This window comes from Carcharhinus amblyrhynchos, chromosome 1 (assembly GCF_965287045.1).
Source record: "Carcharhinus amblyrhynchos chromosome 1, sCarAmb.v2.hapA, whole genome shotgun sequence".
Classification (NCBI taxonomy): Eukaryota; Metazoa; Chordata; class Chondrichthyes; order Carcharhiniformes; family Carcharhinidae; genus Carcharhinus; species Carcharhinus amblyrhynchos.
This window is the reverse complement of record NC_137324.1, coordinates 156082774-156108423: the sequence shown is the minus strand read 5'-3', so window position 1 is coordinate 156108423 and position 25650 is coordinate 156082774. Positions and strand designations below refer to the sequence as shown.

Sequence of the window (25650 nt, the reverse complement as noted above, 5' to 3'; positions counted from 1 at the left end):
ATGTAAAGAGTTGCTACCAGTGAGAACGCTTGGGAGGGGGGGAGGGGAGCGGTTATTGAAATGTGGGCTTGATGACTTTGTAACCTTGCAAGACAGCATTGTGTGAGCAGTCTGAAGGGATAGCTGCCATTGTGTCTCCACAGTGACAGTGCCAATACACAAGATGTGACGAAATGATGATATTTCCGATCTTGTGCTCATTTCTCTGCCCGCTATAATTTCTCATTAAGCTCGCCATGATTGTACCAAGTTCTTTGATGTTGTGTTGCCTTTCACTTCCCAGAGCACATGCATACAAGGGTTCAGCACTGACCTTTCCACAGATTATGGCCTGGTGAACCATGAGGGTTAAAGGTACAAATGAGACCAATGTTGGCCTTGCCAGAAATTGCAGTCTTGCCTCATTTTTATCTTGTGGCTAAGATATCGGGAAACCCAGGAAAATACTTGAGGATGGGAGTTTGGAGATGGGGATAGGAAGTACCATTGAGGATGCTGATTTATAGCTGGATTGCTCATAAAGCGGCGGTACGGTGGCACAGTGGTTAGCACTGTTGCCTCACAGCACTAGGTACCCAGGTTCGATGCCCGGCTTGGGTCACTGTCTGTGTGGAGTTTGTACGTTCTCCCATGGGTTTCCTCCGGGTGCTCCGGTTTCCGCCCGCAGTGCAAGGATGTGCAGGATAGGTGGATTGGCCATGCTAAATTGCCCCTTAGTGTCAGGGGGACTAGCTAGGGTAAATGTACGAGGTTATGGATGGGATTATGGTCAGTGCAGACTCAATGGGCCAAATGGCCTCCTTTTGCACTGTAGGATTCTGTGAAGGCTTCTTGGGTGAACCTCAGCCACCTTACCTATTGTTCTTCTGGATCTTGCACCCTAGTGTCTGGGTATCTGTAAAAGGATCTGACTCTTCTCTGCTGCTTCATTATGAGTTAAGTTTCCTGGGTTTAAATTACCTTCCTTCCTACAATATATACATCCGGAAGAAGGAAGTCATCATTGGGAAGCCTAGATTACTGTACAGGTAAATGCAGTTTAAGGAAGTCTTCGAAATAAAAATGTTTCAACTGAAGCTAGAAACTTTCAGAATAAGGAACAAGGAAAATTGTTAAAAAGACCAACCCAATGACCCTCTGTGATTCCCCAGTCCTCCTTAGTTGCTGTTTCAAGTTATCCTAATTTACGACGGGATAAGTTGGATTATGGGACCTTGGATAGAAAATGATAAAAGCTAAGGCTGATACTACTAACCTGGTTGCAGTAACTTAGCTCCAGCAGTTAATGAATAAAAAACGCTTTTTAGCAGTAACAACTATATAGAAATCAATGCAGATGATTACACTCATGCCTCCAGGATCAAATTGCTGAGACAGGCCCAGACAAGCTGAAATGAAGCCCCAACTCAGTTCCCAATTACACAGCCAGGATCATAGAGTCAGAGGTTTACAGCATGGAAACAGACCCTTCAGCCCAACTTGTCCATGCCACCCTGTTTTTAACCATTAAGCTAGTCCCAATTGCCTACATTTGGCCCATATCCCTCCTTACCGATCTTACCCATGTAACATCTAAGTACTTTTTAAAAGACAAAATTGAATCCACCTCTACTATTACCTCTGGCAACTTGCTCCAAACACACTCAATCCTCTGTGAAAAAATTGTCCTTCTGGACCCTTTTGTATCTCCCCCATCTCACCTTAAACTATGCCATCTAGTTTTAGACTCCCCTACCTTTGGGAAAAGATGTTGACTATCGACCTTATCTATGCCTCTCATTAATTTATAGACCTCTATAAGTTTATCCCCAGGTCTTCTATGCTCCAGAGAAAAAGCTCTCAGTCTATCCAGCCTCTCCTTATAACTCAATCCATCAAGTCCCAGTAGCATCCTAGTAAATCTTTTCTGCACTCTTTCTAGTTTAATATCCTTTCTATAATAGGGTGACAAGAACTGTACACAGTATTCCATGTGACCCATTTCAAAGATGGCCAGACACCACATCTCTCCCACTCCAAGTTCCTTCATACACAGAATAATCATTGACTTATACAATACTTCATAATTTACAACAATTAATATTTTTAATCAATCCATCAAAAGCTCAGAGCAGAGTTTTCCCATCTCATCCACCACAGAAATTGTAGCGAGTGGGACACGAAGTATGCACAGGTCCATTGACCTCAGATGGGATTTTCTGGCATTGGGGAGATTGGCTGGAAAATCCCAGCCTTGCAGGTGGCTTCCGCTTTGGATCATTTCCTAGCGTGGGTCACTGCCTCTGTGGAGTTTTCACATTCTTTCCATGTCTGTGTGGGTTTCCTTCGGGTGCTCTAGTTTTCTCCCACAGTCTGAAAGACATGCTGGTTAAGTGCATTGGCTGTGCTGAATTCTCCCTCAGTATACCCGAACAGGTACCAGAGTGTGGCAACTAGGGGATTTTCACAGTAACTTCATTGCAGTGTTGATGTAAGCCTACCTGTGACACTAATAAATGAACTTTAAACTGTTAAACCTGTCCTCAGAGCAACTCCACCTTCTAGGGTGTCTCCTGAAGGAACGGTCACACTCGGTCTCACCTCTAGCACTGATGCTTCAACCTCCTCTGTTTCAGTTGGAATAATATTCTTACCTGTCACAGGCTGATTGGACATTTCACTTCTTGGGCAGCAAACAACGCTTCCAGTTGGGACCAATGGATCAGGTTGTGACACTAGCTCTTGGGCCTTCATAAATGGTCCATACATTTCTTCAAATTCCTGTCTCGCACTTCCACCTCGTACAACAATGGCCCTGTCTTGGTCACCATAATTCCAGGGACCCATCCATGGGATATGAACCACCAGCAAAGTTTCTCAACTGTAGCATGTATGGCTTGTGACTTCATTTCAAATACCTCCATCCATTTGGAGTAGGCATCCATCAACAGAAGGGACATGATGCCAAAACTGGTCCCATATTGTCCACATGGGCTATTTCCTAGGGCCAGTCATGACCTCAGTCTTCATCCTTGGCCAGACCATGATTACTGGACATTGGGTGGATTGTAGCCCATGGCTGATAGGCATTTCAGTCACCTCACTGTCTCAACGGCTTCCATCTGTAAGTAGCCAATCTAGTTGATGTAATTTTCAACCTCAGAGGCTGAATCCCTTCTTGAAGATACCTGTAGTCTGCTCTCCAACTAAGGTAACAGACATTCCATGTCTGAAGTGTGTAGGTTAGGCAGATCAGCCATAAATGCATGGCGCTATGGGGATGGGGCAGGGAGTCTGGGTAAGATGCTCTTTCAGAGCGTCAGCATAGGCTTGATGGGCCAAATGGCCCCCTCTACACTGTAGGGATTTTATAATTCTATGAATTCGCCAAGTCTTACTATGTATGCTGCACTGTTCTCCCTGGGGCACTCCCTATTGAAATAAACTAGACTTGTAAAATTATGGGAGGTTTGAGTGGTAGTGCCTTTTTACCAACTGTGTGATTCCTGTAAAGGTGATTGCATGGACATATTTGAGGATGCAAAATTATGGATCAAATTATACATTAAAGAAAAGCTTATGAAGTACAAAAGAGCTGCAAGGGTGCCTTATTTGGAAGAGTGGCTCCCTTTGACTTCTTGGCTGAGAAGTAGGTAGAGTACATTGAGCATTTAGAGTATTCTTTAAAACCAACAGAATTGAAGAAGAAGAAAAGAGGAAAGTAATACTATTAAGCATGTGTGGGACCTGAACATATAATTTGATCCATAGTCTTGCGTCCTCAATTCTCGACTCCATTATACTGCAGTTTACAAAGATTGAATACATGGAGTGATTTTTGGCAGGGACAGTTGAAGCCAATTCTGCTAAACCTGCATTTCTTGGTCAATCAGGTTTGGGATAAGCGAGCTACAGTGACTTGCAACTTTAAAAAGTTAAGCTGTTCCAAGAATATATCATATAAGGAAGCAACTTTAAGCCTCTATTGTAAAACACAAGTGCCAGTAAACCGGTTTCCTGCACCTTTGCTTCAAACGAAAAGTCAAATAACCAAAGTTATCTCAGAACTGCTGCAGGAAGGCCTCCTTTCAGTAACTCTCTCTGGCATGCTTGAACTGATGAGTTCTGACGGCTTGGCTTGAAACCAGCTCAGCACCGTAGGCTGCACTTTGGGAATGTTGCAGATCCTAGTCCAGTGTAAAAGCACACTTGTTGGAGGGGCAAATAAAAACCTTGATGTATGTGGGAGTGCTCAGCGCTACTGCTCAGTGAAGAGTGTCATATCCACCTGCACTAAAGCTAGGAGTTGCCAAAGTGGCAGCGAGGAGAATTTCTGATAATAAATCTGTTGGTTGTCTGCCATATTCAGCGAATTCAAATATTATCCCATTTCACAATGGCATGCCTAGTCACTTAACCGCTTTAATTTTGACAGATTGCTATCCATGGCCCTGTCCTCTTAATGTTTAGTAGCATTTTATATTTGCTCATAGGGCTATAGGAAAAGAAGCTTGTGCGACAATTTAGACAGTTCATTCAAAGAGCTCTCCAAGTCACAACTGGCCAAATAACCACATTGCTCCTGGTATGATGGTTGGCTTATGAGGAAAGACTGAGCAGACTGGGGCTATACTCATTGAAATTTAGAAGAATGAGGGGGGATCTTATAGAAATATATAAAATCATGAAGGGAATAGATAAGATAGAAGCAGGGAGGTTGTTTCCACTGGTGGGTGAAACTAGAACTAGGGGACATAACCTCAAAATAAGGGGGAGCAGATTTAGGACTGAGTTGAGGAGGAACTTCTTCACTCAGAGTTGAGAGTTTGTGGAATTTCCTGCCCAGTGAAGAAGTTGAGGCTACCTCATTGAATGTTTTTAAGGCAAGGAAAAGATAAATTTTTGAACAGCAAAGGAATTAAGGGTTATGATGAACGGGCGGGTAAGCGGAGCTAAGTCCACAAAAAGATCAACCGTGATCTTACTGAATGGCAGAGCAGGCTCAAGGGGCCAGATGGCCTACTCCAAGTTCTTATGTTTCCAAAATCAATCTTGTCCCCAGTTTTGGATCTGTTTCTGTATAATAGCTTTTACGTGGGCTCTTTCATTTTCTATTTACAATTTGTTTTGACATACCTGTTAAATGATGGACCACTCCCCTGCCTGCTGTTGCCCCTGAAATTCATTTGAAGGCTTGTTTGTTTTGAAATAATTTGAATAGTTTTGATATCTCACTGGAAACTATACAATACCAGACTCAAAAGAATCTGCCAAAAATATCACCAAAGACCCAATAAAACCAGGTGGTTCCTGTCCAGTTTCTATTACAAACAGTTAAATTAAAAACAAACGCTCTGCTCAGCCAGATTCTGGACGGGAGATACATCACAATCAAGCTTCAATGTTATTTATATCAGCGTATGTCTTGTTTTTCTGATTTCAGTCTGGGTGCCTATCTTGGTTCTGTGATAGCACTCACGCGCTTGTGTCAAAAACCCCTGTGTTCAAGTCCCATGAGCTCACAACCTCAACTCAGACCTCACTGCCATACTTAGGGAGTGTTGTATCATTCGAGGGCCATTCTAGTGTTAAACTGATACGTCAGCTGCTGGCTCAGGTGGGGACCTCAGCTTATTTGGTTGCACTCTTGCCCTTGAGTGACAAGGTTCCAAGTTCAAGTCCCACTCCGGAGTTTGCACGCAAAACCTGAGGATTGCCATCGTTCAGACAAGATGTAGTTTCACAATGGTGGAACAATTAAAATTGGGTTAAGCAAGAAACCAGAATTGGAGAAGGATTCCGGGTGGGTTGGTATGGGCAAGGGCACGGAGAATCTGAAAACAAGAGTGGGGATTTTAAAATCGGGACATTGCTCAATTATGTCAATGATCACATGGGGTGATGGGACCTGGTGTGAGTTAGCACATGTGCAGCAGAGTTTATCACATTCCTCTGCTGTTAATTGTGGGTAACTTTGCCATTGGCCTAGCTTAGATTACTTAACTCGACACGTACTGGGATCTTCTTTCTATTTAGGGTAAAAAGCCACATATTTTTCAAGGGAGAACCACAGAATAACACAATGTTTGGTTAAAAGGGAGCTTTACTGTCATTATGCTTAACACTTTTATTTAAAATGTTTGTTGTAATTTTTACTTAAAAGGATGGTTATATATCCGTAAATCAGCTCGGTCTCAGGCCGGAATTTTACCGGCACGCCTGCCCCAATTCTGGGGGCAGGCAAGACTTGGAGAGCAGCATTCTTCGTTGGGCTCGGGCAGAATTGTATGAACCTTGGGTGGACGTGCCAGTAAAATTGCACCCACAATTTCTCTTCTCAAGAACCAATCTCATTCTCAAAATGTCATAACGTTTTTCCTTGGCTTGAAACACTCATGCTAAACTAGAAAGGCTCTTCTATGGCCGCACAAGGGACTCCAGGATGGTAGTTTGCCTTCCTGATGCCAGGGTCCCGGATGTCTCTGAGTGGGTGCAGCACATCCTAAAACAGGAGGGAAATCAGATAGATATCACGGTGCACCTTGGCAAAAATGAAATAGGTAGGAGGAGTAGTGATGTCCTGCCACGGCAATTTAGAGAGTTAGGTAGAAGATTGAAAAGCAGGATCTCTAGGTTAGTAATCTCAGGATTATTCTCCATGCCACATGCTCGTGAGGCTAGGCACAAGGAGGCAGTGCAGTTGAATACATGGCTAAAGAGCTGGTGCAGGAGGGAGGACTTCAGTTTTTTTTTGCATCATTGGGATGTCTTCCAGTGAAAGTGGAGCCTGTACAAGAAGGACAGGTGACACCCGAACTGGAGCGGCACCAATATCCTGGCTGGGAGGTTTGCTAATATACTTCGGATGGGTTTAAACAAATGAGGCGGGGGGGTGCTGGGAATCAAAACAGTAGGTCAGCAAGTGTAGAGACTGGGGATAAGCATGGGACCAAGGCCAGGCTAGCTAAGTGGAAGCGCAAACTCGGGGAGGTCGAACTCAGTAGGCCCAGAGGTCTGGAGTGCATCTGCTTCAATACTAGGAGTATAACAGGTAAGGGAGATTAACTTAGAGTCTTGATTCTTGTGCAGAACTTCGATGTGGTTGAGATAATGGAGACTTGGTTAAAGAGGGACAGGACTGGCAGCTAAATATTCCAGTATGTAAGTGTTTTAGGCGAGACAGAGGGGAAGGTAAAAGAGGTGGGGGAGTTGCAATGCTGGTAGGGATGAGTGCTGGGACCTCAATTCTTTGTAATATATATAAATGACATAGAAGAAAATGTAGCTGATCTGATTATTAAGTTTGTGGTTGAAACTAAGATTGCTAGAGTTGCAGATAGTGATGAAGATTGTCAGAGAATACAACAGGATATAGACATGCTGGAAATTTGGGCGGAGAATTGGCAAATGGAATTTAATCTGGACAATCGCAAGGTGATACATTTTGCTAGATTCAATTCAGGTGGGAGCTATAAAACAAATGGCAGAACCATCAGGAGTATAGACACACAGATCTGGGAGTACAGGTCCACGGATCCTTAAAAATGGCAGCACAAATAGAAAAGGTGGCGATGAAAGCATGTGGCATGCTTGCCTTCATCAGATGGGCCATCGAGTATAAAAGTTGACAAATTATTTTGCAGTGTATAAAACATTGGTTAGGCCACATTTGGAATACTGTATTCAATTCTGATTGCCATACTACCAGAAGGATGTGGAGGCTTTGGAGAGTGTACAGAAAAGATTTACTTGCATGTTGCCTGTTAAGGAGGGTATTAGCTATGAGGAGAGATTGAATAGATTGGGATTGTTCTCCCTGGAAAGGCGGAGCCTGAGGGGTGACCTGATATAAGTTCATAAAATGAGAGGTATAGATAGGGTGAAGAGTTGGAAGCTTTTTTCCAGGGCAGAAATGACAATTACAAGGGGCACAAGTTCAAGGTAAGGGTGAAAGGATCAGTGGAGAATTATTTTTTTTTACACAGAGGGTGATGGGGGCCTGGAATGCACTGCCAAGTAAGATGGTTGAGACAGTTACATTAGCCACACGTAAGACTTGTCTTGATAAACATAGAGGGATATAAGCCGTTGGTCTAGATAGGTAAACATGATCAGCGCAGGCTTGGAGGGCCAAACAGCATGTTCCTGTGCTGTTCTGTTCTTTGTTCTTTAACCATCTTCAACTGCTTCATCAATGACCTTCTCTCCATCATAAGGTCAGACATGGGGATGTTTGCTGATGATCACACAGATTCAGAATTGTTTGCAACTACTTACACACTGAAGCAGTCCACGTCCAAATGCAAAACCTGGACAATATCCAGGCTCGGATTGACAGGTGGTGAGTATCATTCCCGTCAGACAAGTGCCAGGCAATTACCAACTCCAACAAGAGAGAATCTAATCATCATTGCTTGACATTCAATGACATGACCATTACCTAATCCCCTGCTATCAACATCCTGGAGGTTACCATTGTCCAGAAACTGAACTAGCCATAAAAATACTATGGCTACAAGAGCAGGTCAGAGGCAAGGAATCTTGTGGTGGGTAAGTCACCTCCTGACTCCCAAAAACCTGCCTACAAGTCAGGTGTGTGCTGGCATATGTTCTTGCCTGAATGAGTGCAACTTCAACAACACTCAAGAAGCTCACCATCTGGAACAAAGCTGCCAGCTTGATTGGTACCCCTTTGTATGTTCTCTTTACAATCTGGTTTCCCACCTATCTGTGTATTCAGTAATTTTAACAAGCAGAGCTTCATTCCTGTAACTCAAGTCATTTATATAGGTTGTTAAGAAGTTGAGGCCATAGCATTGATCATTGTGACACACCACTTGTCACATTCTGCCAGCCAGGAAAAGACCCATTTATGTCAACTCTGTATCCTGTTAACTGGCTAAGCTTCAATCCATGCCAATATGTTTACTCCCTAAACCATGAGATTTTATTTTTCATAATAAGCTTTGATGTGGCATCTTGTCAAATACCTTCTGGAAATCTAAATACAGTACATCCACTGGTCCTTTTGTCCACAGCACATGTGACTCCTTCAAAGAGCACCAATAAGCTGGATAAACAAGGTTTCCCTTTCACAAAATCATGTTGACTCTACCTGATTGACTTAAATCAAGCAGCCCAATCACCACCACCTGGAAGTTCCCCTCTAAGTCACACATCATCCTAACTTGGAAATATATCGCCATTCCTCCACTGTTGCTGGGTCAAATACTGGGACGCCCTCCCTAACAGCACTGTGGGTGTACATACACCTCAGGGACTGCAGCAGTTCAAGAAAGCAGCTCAGTACTGCCTCTTCAAGGACATCTAAGGATGGCCAATAATTGGTGACCTAGCCAGTGATGCCCACATCCCATAAATGAATTTTAATAAACCAACTGTTTATTAAACATCACCTTCCATTTCAGTCAACCTCTTCCTTCTCCAGGAACAAATGTAATTGTCTCTTAAATTAAAGCAGAAAATGCTAAAAACACTCAACAGTTTAGATAACTACTGTGGAGAGAGAAACAGAGTTTGGCCTTCTGAATATTTCCACCATTTCCTGTTTTCAATTCCAATTTCTAGCATTTGTATTATTTTGCAGTTGCCTTGTGTACTCTTTGCTTCTATGGCCTACTTGGGGGCATAACTATAAGATTCATGGTGGAAGATATAGGAGGGATGTCCGAGATAGATTCTTTACTCAGAGTGTGGTTGAGGTGTGGAATGCACTGCCAACTGTGATAGTGGAGTTGGACACTTCAGGAACTTTCAGGCGGTTATTGGATAGGCACATGGAGCACAGCAGAATGATAAGGAGTGGGATAACTTGATCTTGGGTTCAGACAAGGCTCGGCACAACATCGAGGGCCGAAGGGCCTGTACTGTGCTGTACTGTTCAATGTTCTATTGGTTATTTGTAATTATGTAATCTTTTGCTTTACAAGCTACACCTGTTTAATTTACATCACATGTTCTCCTGCCCTTAGAACAATGGTGGCACAGTGGTTAGTATTGTTGCCTCACAGCACCAGAGACCCGGTTCAATTCTGACCTCGGGTGGCTGTGTGGAGTTTGCACATTTTCCTGTGCCTGCATGGGTTTCCTCCAGGTGCTCCAGTTTCATCCCACGCTCCAAAGATGTGCAGGTTAGGAGGATTGGCCATGCTAAATTTCCCCCTAGTATTCAATACCTAGATGACAAAGACACCTATGTCAGACTCCTATTTATCTATTCCTTTTTATCACCATTATTCCTACGAAACTCATCTCTAAACTCCATGGCCTGGGTCTTGGCTCTTCCCTCTGCGACTGAATCCTGAACTTCCTAACTCACTGACCGCAATCAGTAAGGATAGGCTTCAAAACCTGCTCCACAATAATCCCCAACAGTTGTGCCACACAAGGCTATGTTTTCAGCACCTTACTATATTCCCATACACCTATGAGGCTAAATTCCCCTCCAACTCAATTTTCAAGTTTGCTGATGACACCATAGTGGGCTGGATCTCAAACAATGACGAAACTGAGTACAGGAAAGAAATAGAGAATCTGGCGAACTGGTGCAATGACAATAAGGTCTCCCTCAATGTCAACAAAACAAAAAAAGAGATATACAAAACAAAAGGCTTCAGGAAGCATAGTGGAAAATATGCTAATGGGGACGAAGTAGAAATGGTCGAGAGCTTCAAATCTCTAGAGGTCCAGATCACCAACAACCTGTCCTGATCTCTCCATGGAGAGGCTACTGTTAAGAAAGCCCTCCAACACCTCTTTATCCTCAGGAGGCTAAGAAAATTTGATCTACAACTCTCATCAACTTTTACAAAAGCGCCATTGAAAGTATTCTTTCTACGGTGCATCATAGCTTGGTATGGCTCCTGCTCAGACCAAGACTGCAAGAAACTACAAAGGATCATGAATGACGTCCGATCTATCACTCAAATCAGTCTTCCATCCATTGACATTGTCTACACTTCCCACTGCCTCAGAAAAGTAGCCAGCATAATTAAGGACAGCATGCGCCTCAGACGTTCTCTCTTCCACTGCCTTTTGTCGGGGAAAAGATACAAAAGTCTGATGATACATACCAACTGACTCAAGAACAGTTCTCCCTTGCTGCCATCAGACTTTTGAATGGTTCTACCTTGCATTAAGTTGATCTTTCTCTACACCCTAGCTATGACTGTAAGTGCAGAATGTAGTCTATCTCCTTTCCTTCTTTACATATGGTATGCTTTGTCACAAGTAACAATACTTTTCACTATATAATAATACACATGACAATAATTAATCAAGTCAAATCAATCATGTGTAGGTTGGGTGGATTAACTGTAGTAAATGCATGTGGCTGCGGGGCTAGGCGGTGGGGGTGGGGGTGGGGGGGAGGTGGTGTGGTCCTGGGCAAGATGGTCTTTCGGAGAGTTGATGTAGACTCAATGGGCCAAATGGCGTCATTCTGCACTGTAGGGATTCAATGGTTCTATAGGGCAGCACGGTGGCACAGTGGTTATCACTGCTGCTTCAAAGCTCCAGGAACCTGGGTTCGATTCCCGGCTTGGGTCACTGTCTGTGTGGAGTTTGCACATTTTCTTCGTGTCTGCGTGGGTTTCCTCCGGCTGCTCTGGTTTCCTCCCACAGTCCAAAGATGTGCCGGTTAGGTTGATTGGCCATGCTCAAATTGCCCCTTAGTGTCCTGAGATGTGTAAGTTAGAGGGATTAGTGGGTAAAATATGTAGGGATATGGGGGTAGGGCTTGGGTGGGATTGCGGTTGGTGCAGACTTGATGGACCAAATGGCCTCTTTCTGTACTGTAGGGTTCTATGATCTATGATCTATGATCCACAAAACTGGATAAAGTCACAAAGAAGAGCTACAGGAGGGACAATCAAGGATAGATAGAGTTAAAAGACAGGGAGACACAAGAGGCAAGAAAATCAGAATGACTCCAAGACAACATACAGGATCATATGGTAACTAACTGTTATTAAGAAGTAACAGCACTGTACCAATGAAGGGCAAGAACAATAGGATGCGAGTGAGAGATGAGGAGCAGGAGGCAACATAAATGTAACATTTTGGGGAGATACTCAACCAGTCCAACACCAGCTCAATGAATTGCAGCTCAATGGTTAAACATCAGTTAGGGAGATATTGTCTGATAAGAATTCCAAACAGCCTGAAGAATAACAAGGCACCAGGGTTGATGAGATGCTAGCAGAGTGCTCGAAACATGACAAGAACACAATCACAGCAGAGCTCATGGACCTGTTAATCATGATCTGGCCTGTGGAGGACATTCGGCTGAAGGTGAGGAGTAATCTTCAAATCTGCCAAAGCAAGGGAACTTTAGTGACTGCAACAACTGGAGGGGCATCACTCTGCTGTCAGTACTAGCACTCATCACTTAAATGGGATGTCTCTCACCAGCATTGCTTACTTAAGATCCTGGGGCAACACATGGAGGGAAAACATCACATATGAAGAAGTGCTAGAGAGACTCGTGAGAGGTGCATGCAATACATTATGATATAGGGATGTTTGAGGTTGACCAGACACATATTTTGCCTCCCTGGCATGCCAGAGTGGCTGCTATCAGATCTAAAAAGAAGACAGGTTGGCCATAGAAGAGGTGGCAAAGTATATATAAGGTGGACCTTCAAGAACAGGACACCATCCAGGCTGGAATAAAAGGAATAATGATAGACTGGGGCCAGTGGTGGAGCCTTGCTGTTACACAGAACCAGAAGCATTAAATCTAAATGAGCCCTTCTCCAAAACAATGTAGAAACATTGGAGAAATCAGATCTACTGTATTTATCATTTAAATGGGCAAACCAGGGAAAATAAGTATATTTACCATGAGTTTTACCTGAAAGCTTAGACAAATTCTTAGTTGTGTTTATCATTGCCTTTTTCTCCTCAGCTACTGTATATTTAATTCTGTCCAAGAGAAGTTTCAGTTGCATAGAATATTTTAAATTTTCTTCCTCCATCTTCCGCATTCTGTTACTGAGTTCCTGAAGTTCCTGTTGGTATGCAGTCACTTCATCTTCACCTCCTGAAACAATAAGAAAGGTTGTTATTCTACCCCTGCATTTCAACTAAATTACAGAGATCCAGTATGAAAGTAATGCACTTTAACCATCTCGTCAGGTTGCAGTGAGGGGACTCTATGGTCTCAATTTTGAGGTGATGACTTCTATTAGGCTGAGGTGGAGAAGAAGTGTGGGGAGACCACTCACATGATGGAATTGGTTGAAGACACAAACCATTTTCCTTGTTGACTTCTAACGGTACGAAAAAGAAACACTTGCCATTGATTAAGCCACTTTCACAACTACAGAATGTTCCAAAATGTCTTACAGTCAAAGGAGTACTTTTAAAGTGTAGCCACTGTTGTTACATAGTCAGCATGGCCAGAGTGTATTGGAATAGAAAGCTGATAAATAAGATTGTGAATTAATAGACCTTTCAACATCCCTCCTGACATTATATTAAATTGAGTTCAAAGGAAATGAAAGTTGGAGGAATTGTAAAACACCTTTGCTTTATACCCACTATACATTATTGCTCGGGGCGAGGTGGTGTTTGCGGGGGGCGGGGGGGGAGGTGGTGTTTTTGGCGGGGGGGAGGTGGTGGGGGGGGTGTGGGGGGTCACTCGGCTTTGGAATTGTCTTCAACCGACAGCAGTGGGGGCTGGATCACTGAATATATTCAAGGCAAAGTTTGACTTCCACGTCAAACAAAACTCTTTCCAAGTGTAATCTCAAAGTGGAGATACCGGCATTGGACTGGGGTAAGTGCAGTAAGAAGTCTCACAATGCCTGGTTAAAGTCCAACAGGATTATTTGGTAGGACAAGCTTTTGGAGCACTGCTCCTTCATCAAATGTCTCACCTGATGAAGAAATAGCACTCTGAAATAGCTATCAGGTTTATTTGATAGCACTTTGATATTGCTATCAAATAAACCTGTTGGACTTTAACCTGGTGTTGCGAGACTTCTTACTGTAATAATCTCGCCGAGGTCAGTCTTCCATCAGCGTCGTCCTTTATTCACAACAACATAAAATTCCGTCCGGCAGCTATTTTATACATGTTGTGATATGGAAGAAAATGGTAAAGGAATCACGTCTTTTACCAGCATTGCCTACATAAGATCAAGCCTCATGGTACAGGGTGGAAATTTGTGAAGTGAGGCAGAGAATCAGTACTGGGTGTGTGGAAGGTAGAGTAACTATTTCTGCCCAGGTGGGGAATATTTGCTGTTAATTATATGTTATAGTATATAATATACAGATGCATAGTAATAGTACATCAGGACGCGCAGGTGAAGGGCATTGTTTAATAAGTACTTTAAGCACATAGAAATTGGGGAGCTGGGACACTGGGTGTGTGGGAGACGAGCTATGAGACCTACCAATAAACACTCTTGATAAAGAAAAGTGCTGTGTCTCGGTTTCTGCTTCTCCAACCAGCTTGGATCCTTGCCTCCTTTCAAGAGTCTGGTGGGGTGGGAGTCTGCTGCTGTGCCTGGCGATGACAGCACTACCAGGCATCCCTGTGACCTGTGTGCACCTTGAGGGTATGCAACTGGGGTGAAATTTATTGACCTCTAAACTTCCAATGGCAGAGCAGTATTGGTGCTCACCAGTAGACAGTCACTAACCATTGCCCTCATGGGTTTTAAACCTAGGAAGTTCTCTTTCCAGGTCAGCCAGGAGTCTGAGATGCATTGAATTCCATCAACATGCTTAAGTGGTACCTTATCATACACTCTCCCACAGGGTTTCTGTTTGTCTAATATGGAACGTAGCACAGTAAAGTATTTCACTTATTCAAATCTGGAGAACTTTGGCGCAAGATGGCTGGGACAAAGTTTAGGGGTTCCCACATATATGCTATGTCCTGTTGGCAATGAACTAGCTAAATTTCAACATAAACATCTTGCTCCTTATCTTGCTAAGTCAACACTCAACACCACCTATTAAGTGTTGATTTGCAGAGTTATCTGGCGCTGAATGGGAATAATCTTGTTCCTAGATGTATATTTCGACATTCCATTGGGGAACCAGGCGACCAGATGAATATCATCTACATCCTGGAATACTGGCACCAACATCCAATCACCTTGTTTACCACAGAGATGGTTCCAAGATTCCTGCTTACCTATCTGGTGTATGTAAACTCCAGCCCTGACATCCAAAATTCACAACTTCAAAAAACAAATGAACTTCTATTTACGTAGAACCTGCAATAAACTCAAGGTTATGAGCACTTTTACAGCCAATTAACATTCACAGTGTGGTCATTGTTCTAAAGTGGGAAGTACGGCAGCCACCTTGCACACAGCACTGCCTCTCAAACAGCAATGCAACAAAAATCCACGTAATCTGTTTCAGTAATGTAGATTGAAGAATCAACATTGAACAAAACATTAAGGAGAACTCTACAATGATGCAGGAAGCCCGGCTGGAAAGGAATATAGTTTATTACAGTAATGGTTTTATTTGCATTCTGTGGTGTACACACACTAGTCCCTGCCTAGGACCACAGTTCAGCAGGCCCAGTCCTGTGTCTGCCTTATAAAAGGTTCAGGAAATGAGTTCCAAACAGCATGCTGGGAGGACAATTACCACAACCACTTGTAGCTCTGCACAGAAAAAGCTCCAGGATCTCTGGGTGGGATTTTCCAGCCATGCATGCCCCCAAACCAGAAAATCTCACCGACATCAACGGACCTTTCCATGGTCTGCCCCTCACCCGTTATGATTCCCGTGGCAGGCGGAACAGGAAAATTTGCCCTTCAGAATGTGGCCCAGAATCGTGGGACAGGTGAACACTGATCCCTAAGAGACTGGGAGACATTCTCACGCTGCCAGGTTAGAATCAGAGTTCAGGCTTCGGGTGCACGTCAATGGAAAGTATAGATCTTTTCAGTAAAAATATCAACTCTCTTTGTTTTGTCTGATATATAATAAACAATCATGTACATAAGAACATAAGGAATAGAAGCAGGAGTAGGCCATCTAGTCCTTCGAGCCTGCCCCGCCATTCAATAAGATCATGGCTGACCTGAAGTGGATCAGTTCCACTTTCCCCCCATAACCCTTAATTCCCTTGTCTATCAAAAACCTATCTACCCATGACTTAAATATATTTAGCGAGGTAGCCTCACCACTTCAACAGAAAGAGAATTCCAGAGACTCAGCACCCTTTGAGTGAAGAAGTTCCTCCTCAACTCTGATCTAAACTGCACCCCCCCTTATCTTGAGGCTGTGCCCCCTAGTCCTGCTGTCCTTTCTGAGCGGGAAGAATCTCTCTACCTCTATCCTATCCATCCCATTCATAATCTTATACGTCTCTATAAGATTCCCCCTCATCCTTCTAAACTCTAATGAGTACAGACCCGGTCTATTCAGCCTCTCTTCATAGTCTAACCCCCTCATCTCCGGTATCAGCCTAGTGAACCTCCTCTGCACTCCCTCCAAGGCCAATATATCCTTCCGCAAGTGCGGCGACCAAAACTGCACACAGTACTCCAGCTGCGGCCTCACCAGTACCCTGTACAGTTGCAGCAAGACCTCCCTACTTTTATATTCTAACCTCCTCGCTATAAAGGCCAACATTCCATTCGCCTTCTTGATCACCTGCTACACCTGCAGACTGGGTTTTTGCGACTCGTGCACAAGGACCCCCAGGTCTCTCTGCACCATAGCATGCTGCAGCTTTTCGCCTTTTAAATAATAATCTCTCCTACTATTATTTCTGCCAAAGTGGATAACCTCACACTTGCTAACATTATACTCCATCTGCTAGGTCCTCGCCCACTCGCTCAGCCTATCCAGATCCCTCTGCAGACTTTCCACACCCTCCACGCAATTTGCTTTTCCACTCATCTTCGTGTCATCAGCAAATTTCGTCACCCTACACTCAGCCCCCTCCTCCAGATCATCTGTATAAATGGTAAATAGTTGAGGCCCCAGCACCAATCCCTGCAGCACTCCACTAGTCACCAACTGCCAACCAGAATAACACCCATTGATACCAGCTCTCTGCTTCCTATTAAACAGCCAATCCTCTGACTGCCCTGGTTAATACCGATCCCTCAACCAAGATCAAACAAATTATTTGATCATTTATTTAATTACAAGACTGCTTATACTTCAAAAAGTATTACATTGCCTATCAAGTGTTGTGGGGCATCTGGGGTCCAGAGACTGATATTTAATTCCTTCCAATTTTTATATATCTGACTGCCTTTTGGAGTATTTCAACTACCTGTTGAAATATTTCAAATATTTTTTAAGGAGGTGCTCCACAAAACAATTTCTCTTCATCTCCCCTCTGTTTTTTTTTGCCAATTATTTTAAATCTGTACCCCTTGGTTACCGCACCCATTGGTGGAAAAAGCTCAAAACACAACATGACTTTAAACACCTTTTTTAAACCTTTCCTTAGCCTCCTCTATGTGGAGAGCAATCCTAGCTTCGCGGGTCTCTCCACATGACTGTTCTCCTTTGTCCCTGATCTCCTTTATCGTGCTATAAAATTCATCAGAATTCCCAAAACAGGCAAATGAAGTGGGGGCAGGGAGGGGAATGGGGACTCCAGCTCATATTTTATCTGAAGGGCAGTGGCCAAATTGGCAAAGCAGCACTCCCTCAGAACCACCTACTCAAGACTTGAAAGTAGGTTCATGCACAGCCTTCTGACACAAAGGAAGATTGTTACCAAGCTGAAATGTCTAAACACAAGCTGATAACATCATGATACCTAAAATATAATCTAACTTATGACAAATAGGAGATTTAACTTCAAACATGATCTGTAATTATAAACATTGCGTTAGTGAGATAAGTTTGACGCTGGCAACAGTTGAACTGCAAGACATCTTCCACCTTGTACATTACTTTGGATTGAGTCTCCCTTTCTTCTTTCCATGGCTAATGAGTTTGAATGCACTGTAATCTACGAAAGAGGAGCTTTCCCCGGATATCCCCACTATCTACGAGGCACAGGTTAGGATTGCAATGGAATATTCTCCACTTGCCTGGATGGGTGCAACTCCAACACCACTCAAGAAATTTGACACCATCCAGGAAAAAGCAGCCCACTTCAATGGCACCCCATCCACAAACATTAACTCCCTCTGCCATTGACGAACAGTGGCAGAGGTATATACTATCTACAAGTTGCACTGCAGGAACTTACCAAGGTGCCTTAGGCAGCACCTTCCAAACCCAAGACCACTACCATCGTGCAAAACAAGAGCTGCAGATGCACTGGAATACCACCAACTGTAGATTCCCAACCCAACCTTCCTAACTTGGAAATATAATCACCATCCCTTCACTGCATTGGGTCAAAGTCCTGGAGCACTGCGGATGTACCAACACCAATGGACTGAGATGATTCAAGAAGGCCATTCTCTCTTACTCTTCCAAACTTGAGACTATTGTACACAGTGATACAGTCCTCAAACCATCCCCTTGTTTTCTGAACTACCAAATAAACCATCAAGTATCATTTTAGGCAATGGCCTAAATCGCTAGATTATTAACCCAGAAACTCAATTAATATTCTGGGAACCTGGGTTCGAATCCCGCCACAGCAGATGGTGGAATTTGAATTCAATAAAAAATATCCAGAATTAAGAATCTACTGAAGACCATGAAACCATTGTCGATCATTGGAAAACTCATCTGGTTCCTTTAGGGAAGGAAATCTGATGTTCTTACCTGGTCTGGCCTATGTGACTCCAGAGCCACAGCAATCTGGTTGACTCTGAGTTGTCCTTGGCTTGGACAATAAATGCCCATGGCCCATGAATGAATTAAAAAAAAGAAAATACTAGGCGGCTGAAACAAAGAAACTTACAGCATAGGAATAGGCCCTTTGGCTCTCCAACCTGCACCAACCACACTGCCCAACTGAACTAAAACCCCCTACCTTCCAGGGACCATATCCCTCTATTCCCATCCTATTTTTGTATTTGTCCAGATGCCCCTTAAAAGTCACTGTCGTATCTGCTTCCACTATCTTCCCAAAAAGATGTCTTCCTGAAGAGATGCTCTGCATGTTGTAATGTACTACAGCACATTGGCCGTGATGTAGCGGCTGCATTAGCCTTGGGCACAAATCCCAACATGGCCACTAAACCTCGCAAGCAGCCAGAGACAGGATTTGGGCCAGTGAGATTTCAGCTTGAGATCAGCCCCACCTCCCCAGAGGTGATGTAATTAGCTTCAAGGCTAGTGAGTGTGGAACCTGATTTCCATAAAATTAAATATATTTGAATCTAATTAATGGGCTTGATGGCGTTAACAGCCATCCACGCCGTTTCTTTCCCCATTCCCCTCCCCCCGTCCATTCCACCCCTCAGAGGTGGGATGTTACACTGGTGTAAATTTATACAAAAACAAAAACCAGTCTTGATGACCATCCCATGGGCGTGGAGGTGCCTGTAGACCTCAAGGTTTGAGGGACACGCCAGGGCATTACCCCCAGCACTCAGTGCCCTAAGCATTACCAGGCAGCAAAGGCATGGGACACATGCAGAAGGATTACCCTCCTCCATTGGGGAGGAGTTTTCCCCTTCTGCTTGTGGGGATTGGGAGGTGTTTCAATTGCCTGATGCTGGGAGTGGGGGTGGGGGGGGGGGGGGGGGGGGGGTTGACCTGCCTTGTGGGAGAGGCCTTAAATATAATTTTGAGATTGGGGGTGTCCTTTGATCTCAGATGCCTGTCATTGCTGCTGCATTTACACCCCGTTCCTCCAGCTGGCTGTGTGGTCCTCGCCAGCACTTTAAATTTAACCGAGTGTTGTTTGTCAGGATGATGAAGAAAGGCAGCAATGAAGCCAGTAAGTTTCACACAGCCTTTCTCACCTGATCCGACACACTGCACCCATTGTAATGGTTTCAGATTTCACCATATCAGTGAAGTGGAGTTCGTCATGAGCGTGCTATTAAAGTGTCTTTTGAAATCTAAGTAATGGCCCTTCATTATTAATGAAATTATTACTGAGTGTTTGCTGCAGTGAGAGACTGCACTGATAGATCAACTTTTTGTCAAATCTCACATTCGTGCCAAAAGAATCTAGAATTCTCAATGTTCAGATGCTTACTAATGCAGTTTCTTTTATAACTACTGTCTAATTATCCTGAAGCACAGTGGATTCTGACTCCCCAGGATGCTGCTTTTTGTGGTTTTATGCTGCAGCAGATGCACTCAGCTTGTGAAAATCCCCAGTGGAGGAACCCTAATTAAATTTTTCCATACTGCTTGTTTGAATTGCTTCTTTCCCTCCTGTCTTTGAAAGAACATTCTACGGAATGTAACTGTTATATGCTGCAGACTTCATTGTGGATGTACAATAAAGCCATTGGCATAGACACACACATCAGGGAATGGTCCAGAGGATGGATATGAGAAATAGCTGTTGAACAGTTTCAAATCAATTGCAAAAGGTATGTTGTCAAAGGGTCCCACAGACACGGATTAATTGCAATACAGAAAACAAAAGAGTCTGACAAACTCTCACCAATTATTAGGTGGCTTTCATTCATTGAAAAGTAGAATTGAGATATGCATTATGAATTCTGACTTAATATCCTTAATAATTTCAAAACTAAAATAATAAACTTCTGACAAGCAAATTAATGAGGTGTAATAAAAACATAGAGAGTAAATGATACAGATTAGCCAGGATCTATCCGAATGGCGGGTAGGCTCAGGGGCTCTGAATGGTTTACTCCTAGTCCTATGTTTTTGTGTTCCTTCCTAAGGCTTTAGATTTTTCCAGTTATTAGTAGAAAAGCCTAATATTCCCCTTACAAAACAGAATAACTGCCAAGAGGGCCCATGGAAAATGTGTCTTGATGTAGCCCAATGTCTCAAAGTGCTTCACAAATAATGTATTGCGTTAACACGAAGTAACTAAAGGGCTTCAGTGGAGGTAGAAGTTGGGAGGGCGGCACTGCGAAAGCTAGTGGTGTTTACTACCAAATAAACCTACTGGACTTTAACCTGGTGTTGTGAGACTTCTTGTTGGATGCACACAGAGATTGGTGTGGTAGTACCTGATTGGACTCTTCTTGATCAGAATGATCAAGTCCTGATCGATCGATTGACAAGAATCAAGAAACCGCCCAAAAGGACACGGAAAGTGCTGTATAACAGAAGAAGCTTTCTCTCTCTCTCTCTGACCCCACAAACGAGCTACAACAACGGTGACCATTGCCAACAACGACCAGCGCGAGGATGGCCACCACACCTGAGAAAGGAGGAAGACCAGAGCCAGAGTACCAGACCAGATTAAAGGACCAGACTACAATGCATAGGTAAAGGCCAATATCTGCTTGGGTACTTGCCAGTCATGCAAAGTTAAGACTTGAACTTTAGTATTTTCTGTAAGATAACTTATTGCTGGTTAGGTGGGTGATTATTGATTGTGTGTTTTAAATAAATATCGTTGTACTAACAAGAAGTCGACTCGCAATTCTTTGTCCACCGTATAAGGGTTAAAACAGACTGTGCGGTAGGCACAACAATCAATTGAATTAAAATTCCAGGAGCTGCCATGGTGGAACCTGCTGAACCTGTGTTCCCAGAATATTAATCTGGGCACCTGGATTACCAGTCCACTGACACTACCACTAGGCTACTACTTTCCCTTCATTAAGAAATTTAAGGATTAAGAAACAACATGCTAGCGCAATGTGCAGATGGCTCTGAACTGGTTTGCGTCAGAAATATACTGCATTCCATTGAACCATAGAAAAGTTACTGGTCAGAAATCATAGAATCCCTGCAGTGCAGAAGGATACCATTCGGCCCATGAAACCTGCACCAGCAATAATTTCACCCAGGTACTATCCCCGTAACCCCACATATTTACCCTGATTGCCCCTTAGTGTCAAGGAGACTATTTAGAATGGCCAACCCACCTAACCTGCACATCTTTGGACCATGGGAGGAATCTGAAGAACCTAGAGGAAACCCACACAGACATGGGGAGAATGTGCAAATGCCGAGGCTGGAATTGAACCCAGGTCCCTAGTGCTATGAGGCAGCAGTGCTAACCACAATGCTACTGTGCAGTCAATGGTAAAATAAGTTGTTCAGCCCATTGTGTCTGCACTGGCCAAATAAGAAAATAATGAGCTAATTTCATTTTCATTCCACGTAGCAGCACCCTGTCTGTAGCCTTACAGGTTACAGGACTTCAGGTGCAGATCCAGATACCTTTTAAATGAGTTAAGCATTTCAGCCTCAATTACCAATTTAGGCAGTGATGCACACCATCCTCTGAGTGAAAAAGATTGTCTTAATACCCCTGTAATTCTTTTGGCAATCATCTTAAATCTAATCCTCTGATAGTTGACTCCTCAGGTAGGAGAAACGGGTTTTCCCTGCCTACTCTATCTGGTTCTTTCAATTTTATACAGCTCAATTTGGTCATCTCCCAGTTCTAAGGAAAACAACCCTAGCTTATCCAATCTTTCCTCATTGCTGCAATTTTCAAGCCCTGATAACAGATACATGGGAACATCACCAGCATTTCCCCTCCAAGTCACTCAGCATCCTGCATTGGAAATATATTGCCATTCCTTCACAGCTGCTGTGTCAAAATCCTGGAATTCCCTCCCTAATGGCATTGTCAGTCTACCTACAGGACAAGGACTGCAGCAATTCAAGGCGGGGGCTCACCACCAGCTTCTCAAGGCCAACTAGGGATGGGTAATAAATGCTGGCCAGCCAGCATGTCCATGTCTCACAAATGAATAAAAAACATTCTGGTAAATCTCCTCGCTATTAAGTCTGTGGGAGTCGGAGTCAGCCATTAGCAGGTGAAAGGTGTGGGTCTGTTTGATCAGGATAAGTAAGTATTGAGCCCCACTTCTGGATGCGGTTTGTGGTTAGGGAGGATAAAAATGTTTAGTGAACATTGTGTGCTAAAACGTCAAGGACTGAGTGTATAGTGATAAATATGCAAACTAAGAATTGAAAAGATGCTGAATTGTATTGGCTGGATGTGCACAGCAAACTGTAATGCTATTGGCTTTTTAACTGGCATGTGTTGGCCACAAAATGCTATAATTGAAGCTGTTTTAAGGAAACTGGACATCATAATGAGACCCACTGTGTTGTTCTTCTTGGGCACAAACAATAAAGGCATAGTTTTTGAGTACTCTGGTTAATTCTCGACATGTCCTCCCTGCAATATGATGTGGTGCCCATAACGTGGCCACCGTTTTCAGAGCACCAGACTAGTCAGACCTTGACTTGAGGTTGGTAAGCTCTGGCCCTGACTTAATGGATTCCTTCAAAGTCAAAGTCAAAAGGTCATGGTTCAAACCAGGACCGGAATACGTAACTGAGGACAGCATTACAAAGCAGTATTGTGGGAATTACCATCCTTTGGATGAGTCAACCAAAATTAGATCTGCCTTCTCAGGTACATATAAAAGATCCAACTACACTTTAAAAATGAAAAAATGAATTATTCCCAATGTTCTAGTCAACACTGAACCATCATGCAAATCTACTTAATGTAGATTTTGCTGTACCAGATGCTTGATGTTGAAAATAGATGAACATTGCAGAAATATTTTCTATTGTTTGGGATTAATATCTTTCACTTTGTTGAGCTCCATCCCAGAACAAAAACAAAATAGCTAATAGGAAGAAAATTCAAACTTTTCACTGGAATTTGGATTCATACCACCTGAAATTCAGGATGCCACTAATACAGAATTGAGGAACAAAGCTGATTGTGCAGATCAAGACATCGGGGCAATAAACCAGCGCTGCTCCCATTCTGGTTACAAGACCGATTGATTTCTAAATGGATTAGCCAGTGAGCTGTAAAGAAAAGTGAAAAGGTCGAATATAGAAGGCAAAAGTTGAACAGCTAATGCCATAGGTGCATTGGAGAGCCTCAGTAAAGCCCATCTGTCTGTGAATTTCTGGCTCATTGATTGTCCTGCCATTTGACTCAAGTTCCACTCCACAAGCATCAGCACGTAATTCAATTTCACCATTCAGCATGTGCTACACTGCCAGAGGTGCTCCCTTTCGGACAAGATGTTAAACCAAGGCCTTGCTGCACTCTCAAACAGTCAAAGGAATATGACTTCTATCATTATAAACAAATGGTAACTAAGCAATTACTGGGAGGACCAAAACAGTAGAGAATGCATTGACTGCTGTGAAACAGGTCTTTTAAATATCCTCAGTTTCTGAAGATGTGGTAGATTTTTTTGAATTTCCTTCCCTGTCCCCTCCACCCACTCTTACCAGGACACATGTTTTATGCATGGCTCCTAACTTCCTGAAACACACAGGGAAGGTCACCAGCTGATCGCAAAGGTTAGTTAAAGATAGAGGTGTTAATCTCAATGTTCTTCAACTATGCAGAAGTAAAAACAATGATCAGCTGGGATCTTGTTTCTGTCATTTTGTATGTGCACATATGTGAGTGAGTGTCTGTGTTTGTATCTTGAATGTGTCTGTGCGTCTGTGTTTGTGTCCGCACGTGTATATCTTGTGTGTGTCTATGTCTGTGTGTGAATGTGTCTATGTCCTTATGTGTGTGTATTTTGATTGTGTATATTTTGTACATGTGTGTGTGCATGTGCGCATATGTGCATGCGCTTGTGTCCATATGTGTGTATCTTATACACACGTGCATTTGTGTGTGCATCTTGTACGTGGGTGTCTGTCTGTGTACGCATGTGTGTGTGTCCATGTGTGTCTCTTGTACGTGTGTGGATGTGTGTGCACACGCATGTGTGTATGTGTGTGTGTATGAATGTGTGCGCCCATGTGGGTGTGTGTCATGTGTGTCCATGTGTGCGGTGTGCGTCCGTCGTGTGCATCCACGTGGGGTGTGCATGTCTAACATCACCCAGGCTGGGATTGCTTGTCCACTATAGCAAGTGAATAACAAATAGTCATTCTGAAGCCCAACTGAAAGGTTAAAGGTACCTGAGTCAACACCCTAGACAGGAGATGGGTAAGTGAAGGAAAAGTACACGTCAAAATGGAGGTCATTGTCCTTTCGGTAGTAGGTTTGTCAAAGATGTCAAGCTGCACAAATTGGAAAACTCTAGATTACTTGTCTTACTTCTCTTGTAAGGAAACTTTCTTCTCTTACTGGATCTTCTTCAGTCATGGAATAAGCTGGACATTTTATCATTATAACCACATGGCGGCAAACAAAGTTTTCCATTAATGCTCTGGATGTCAGGACAGGAATATTCTACAATCTGAGTGTGATCAGTTAAAGTAATATTGGGGAAGTCAGTTGGCACCTTTTACTGGTTCATTGTACTGAAGTCTATAGGAAGTAATAGAAAGCAGGAAACAAGTAGTATGCAAATCACCTTTGACCTCTGCTGCACTTAACCATTGAGATAGAATAACATCAAGTAGGTTCATAGACTATTGTCACAAAAGATTCTTCCAAAATGCTTGGATAAAAACAAACAATGCACTCAAAAATTCCCCATCAGCCAATTCTGACAACGGTGCTTGTATTACGTCCATTGGGAACATCACTTGCTAAAGCTTACAGATTTGGAGGCTTAGGTTAAGTGCCATATTTACATATGAGTAGACGCCTACCTGCCTGTGGAGGTTGCACTTTATAGGGTTCTGTTT

At 43.3% G+C, this 25650-nt stretch overlaps 1 protein-coding gene across 2 annotated transcripts in view; it reads right to left on the bottom strand.

Annotated features, from left to right (window-relative positions):
- LOC145346622 (alpha-1,3-mannosyl-glycoprotein 4-beta-N-acetylglucosaminyltransferase B-like) overlaps positions 1–25650 on the bottom strand; it is a 249206-nt gene that overhangs the window by 152254 nt on the left and 71302 nt on the right. The window contains exon 2 of one of the 2 annotated variants that reach the window (XM_080194108.1): positions 12842–13042. In XM_080194108.1, coding sequence (XP_080050234.1) covers positions 12842–13042 — 201 coding nt within the window. The remainder of the gene's footprint in view (positions 1–12841; positions 13043–25650) is intronic. The other variant, XM_080194117.1, reaches the window with a different exon arrangement.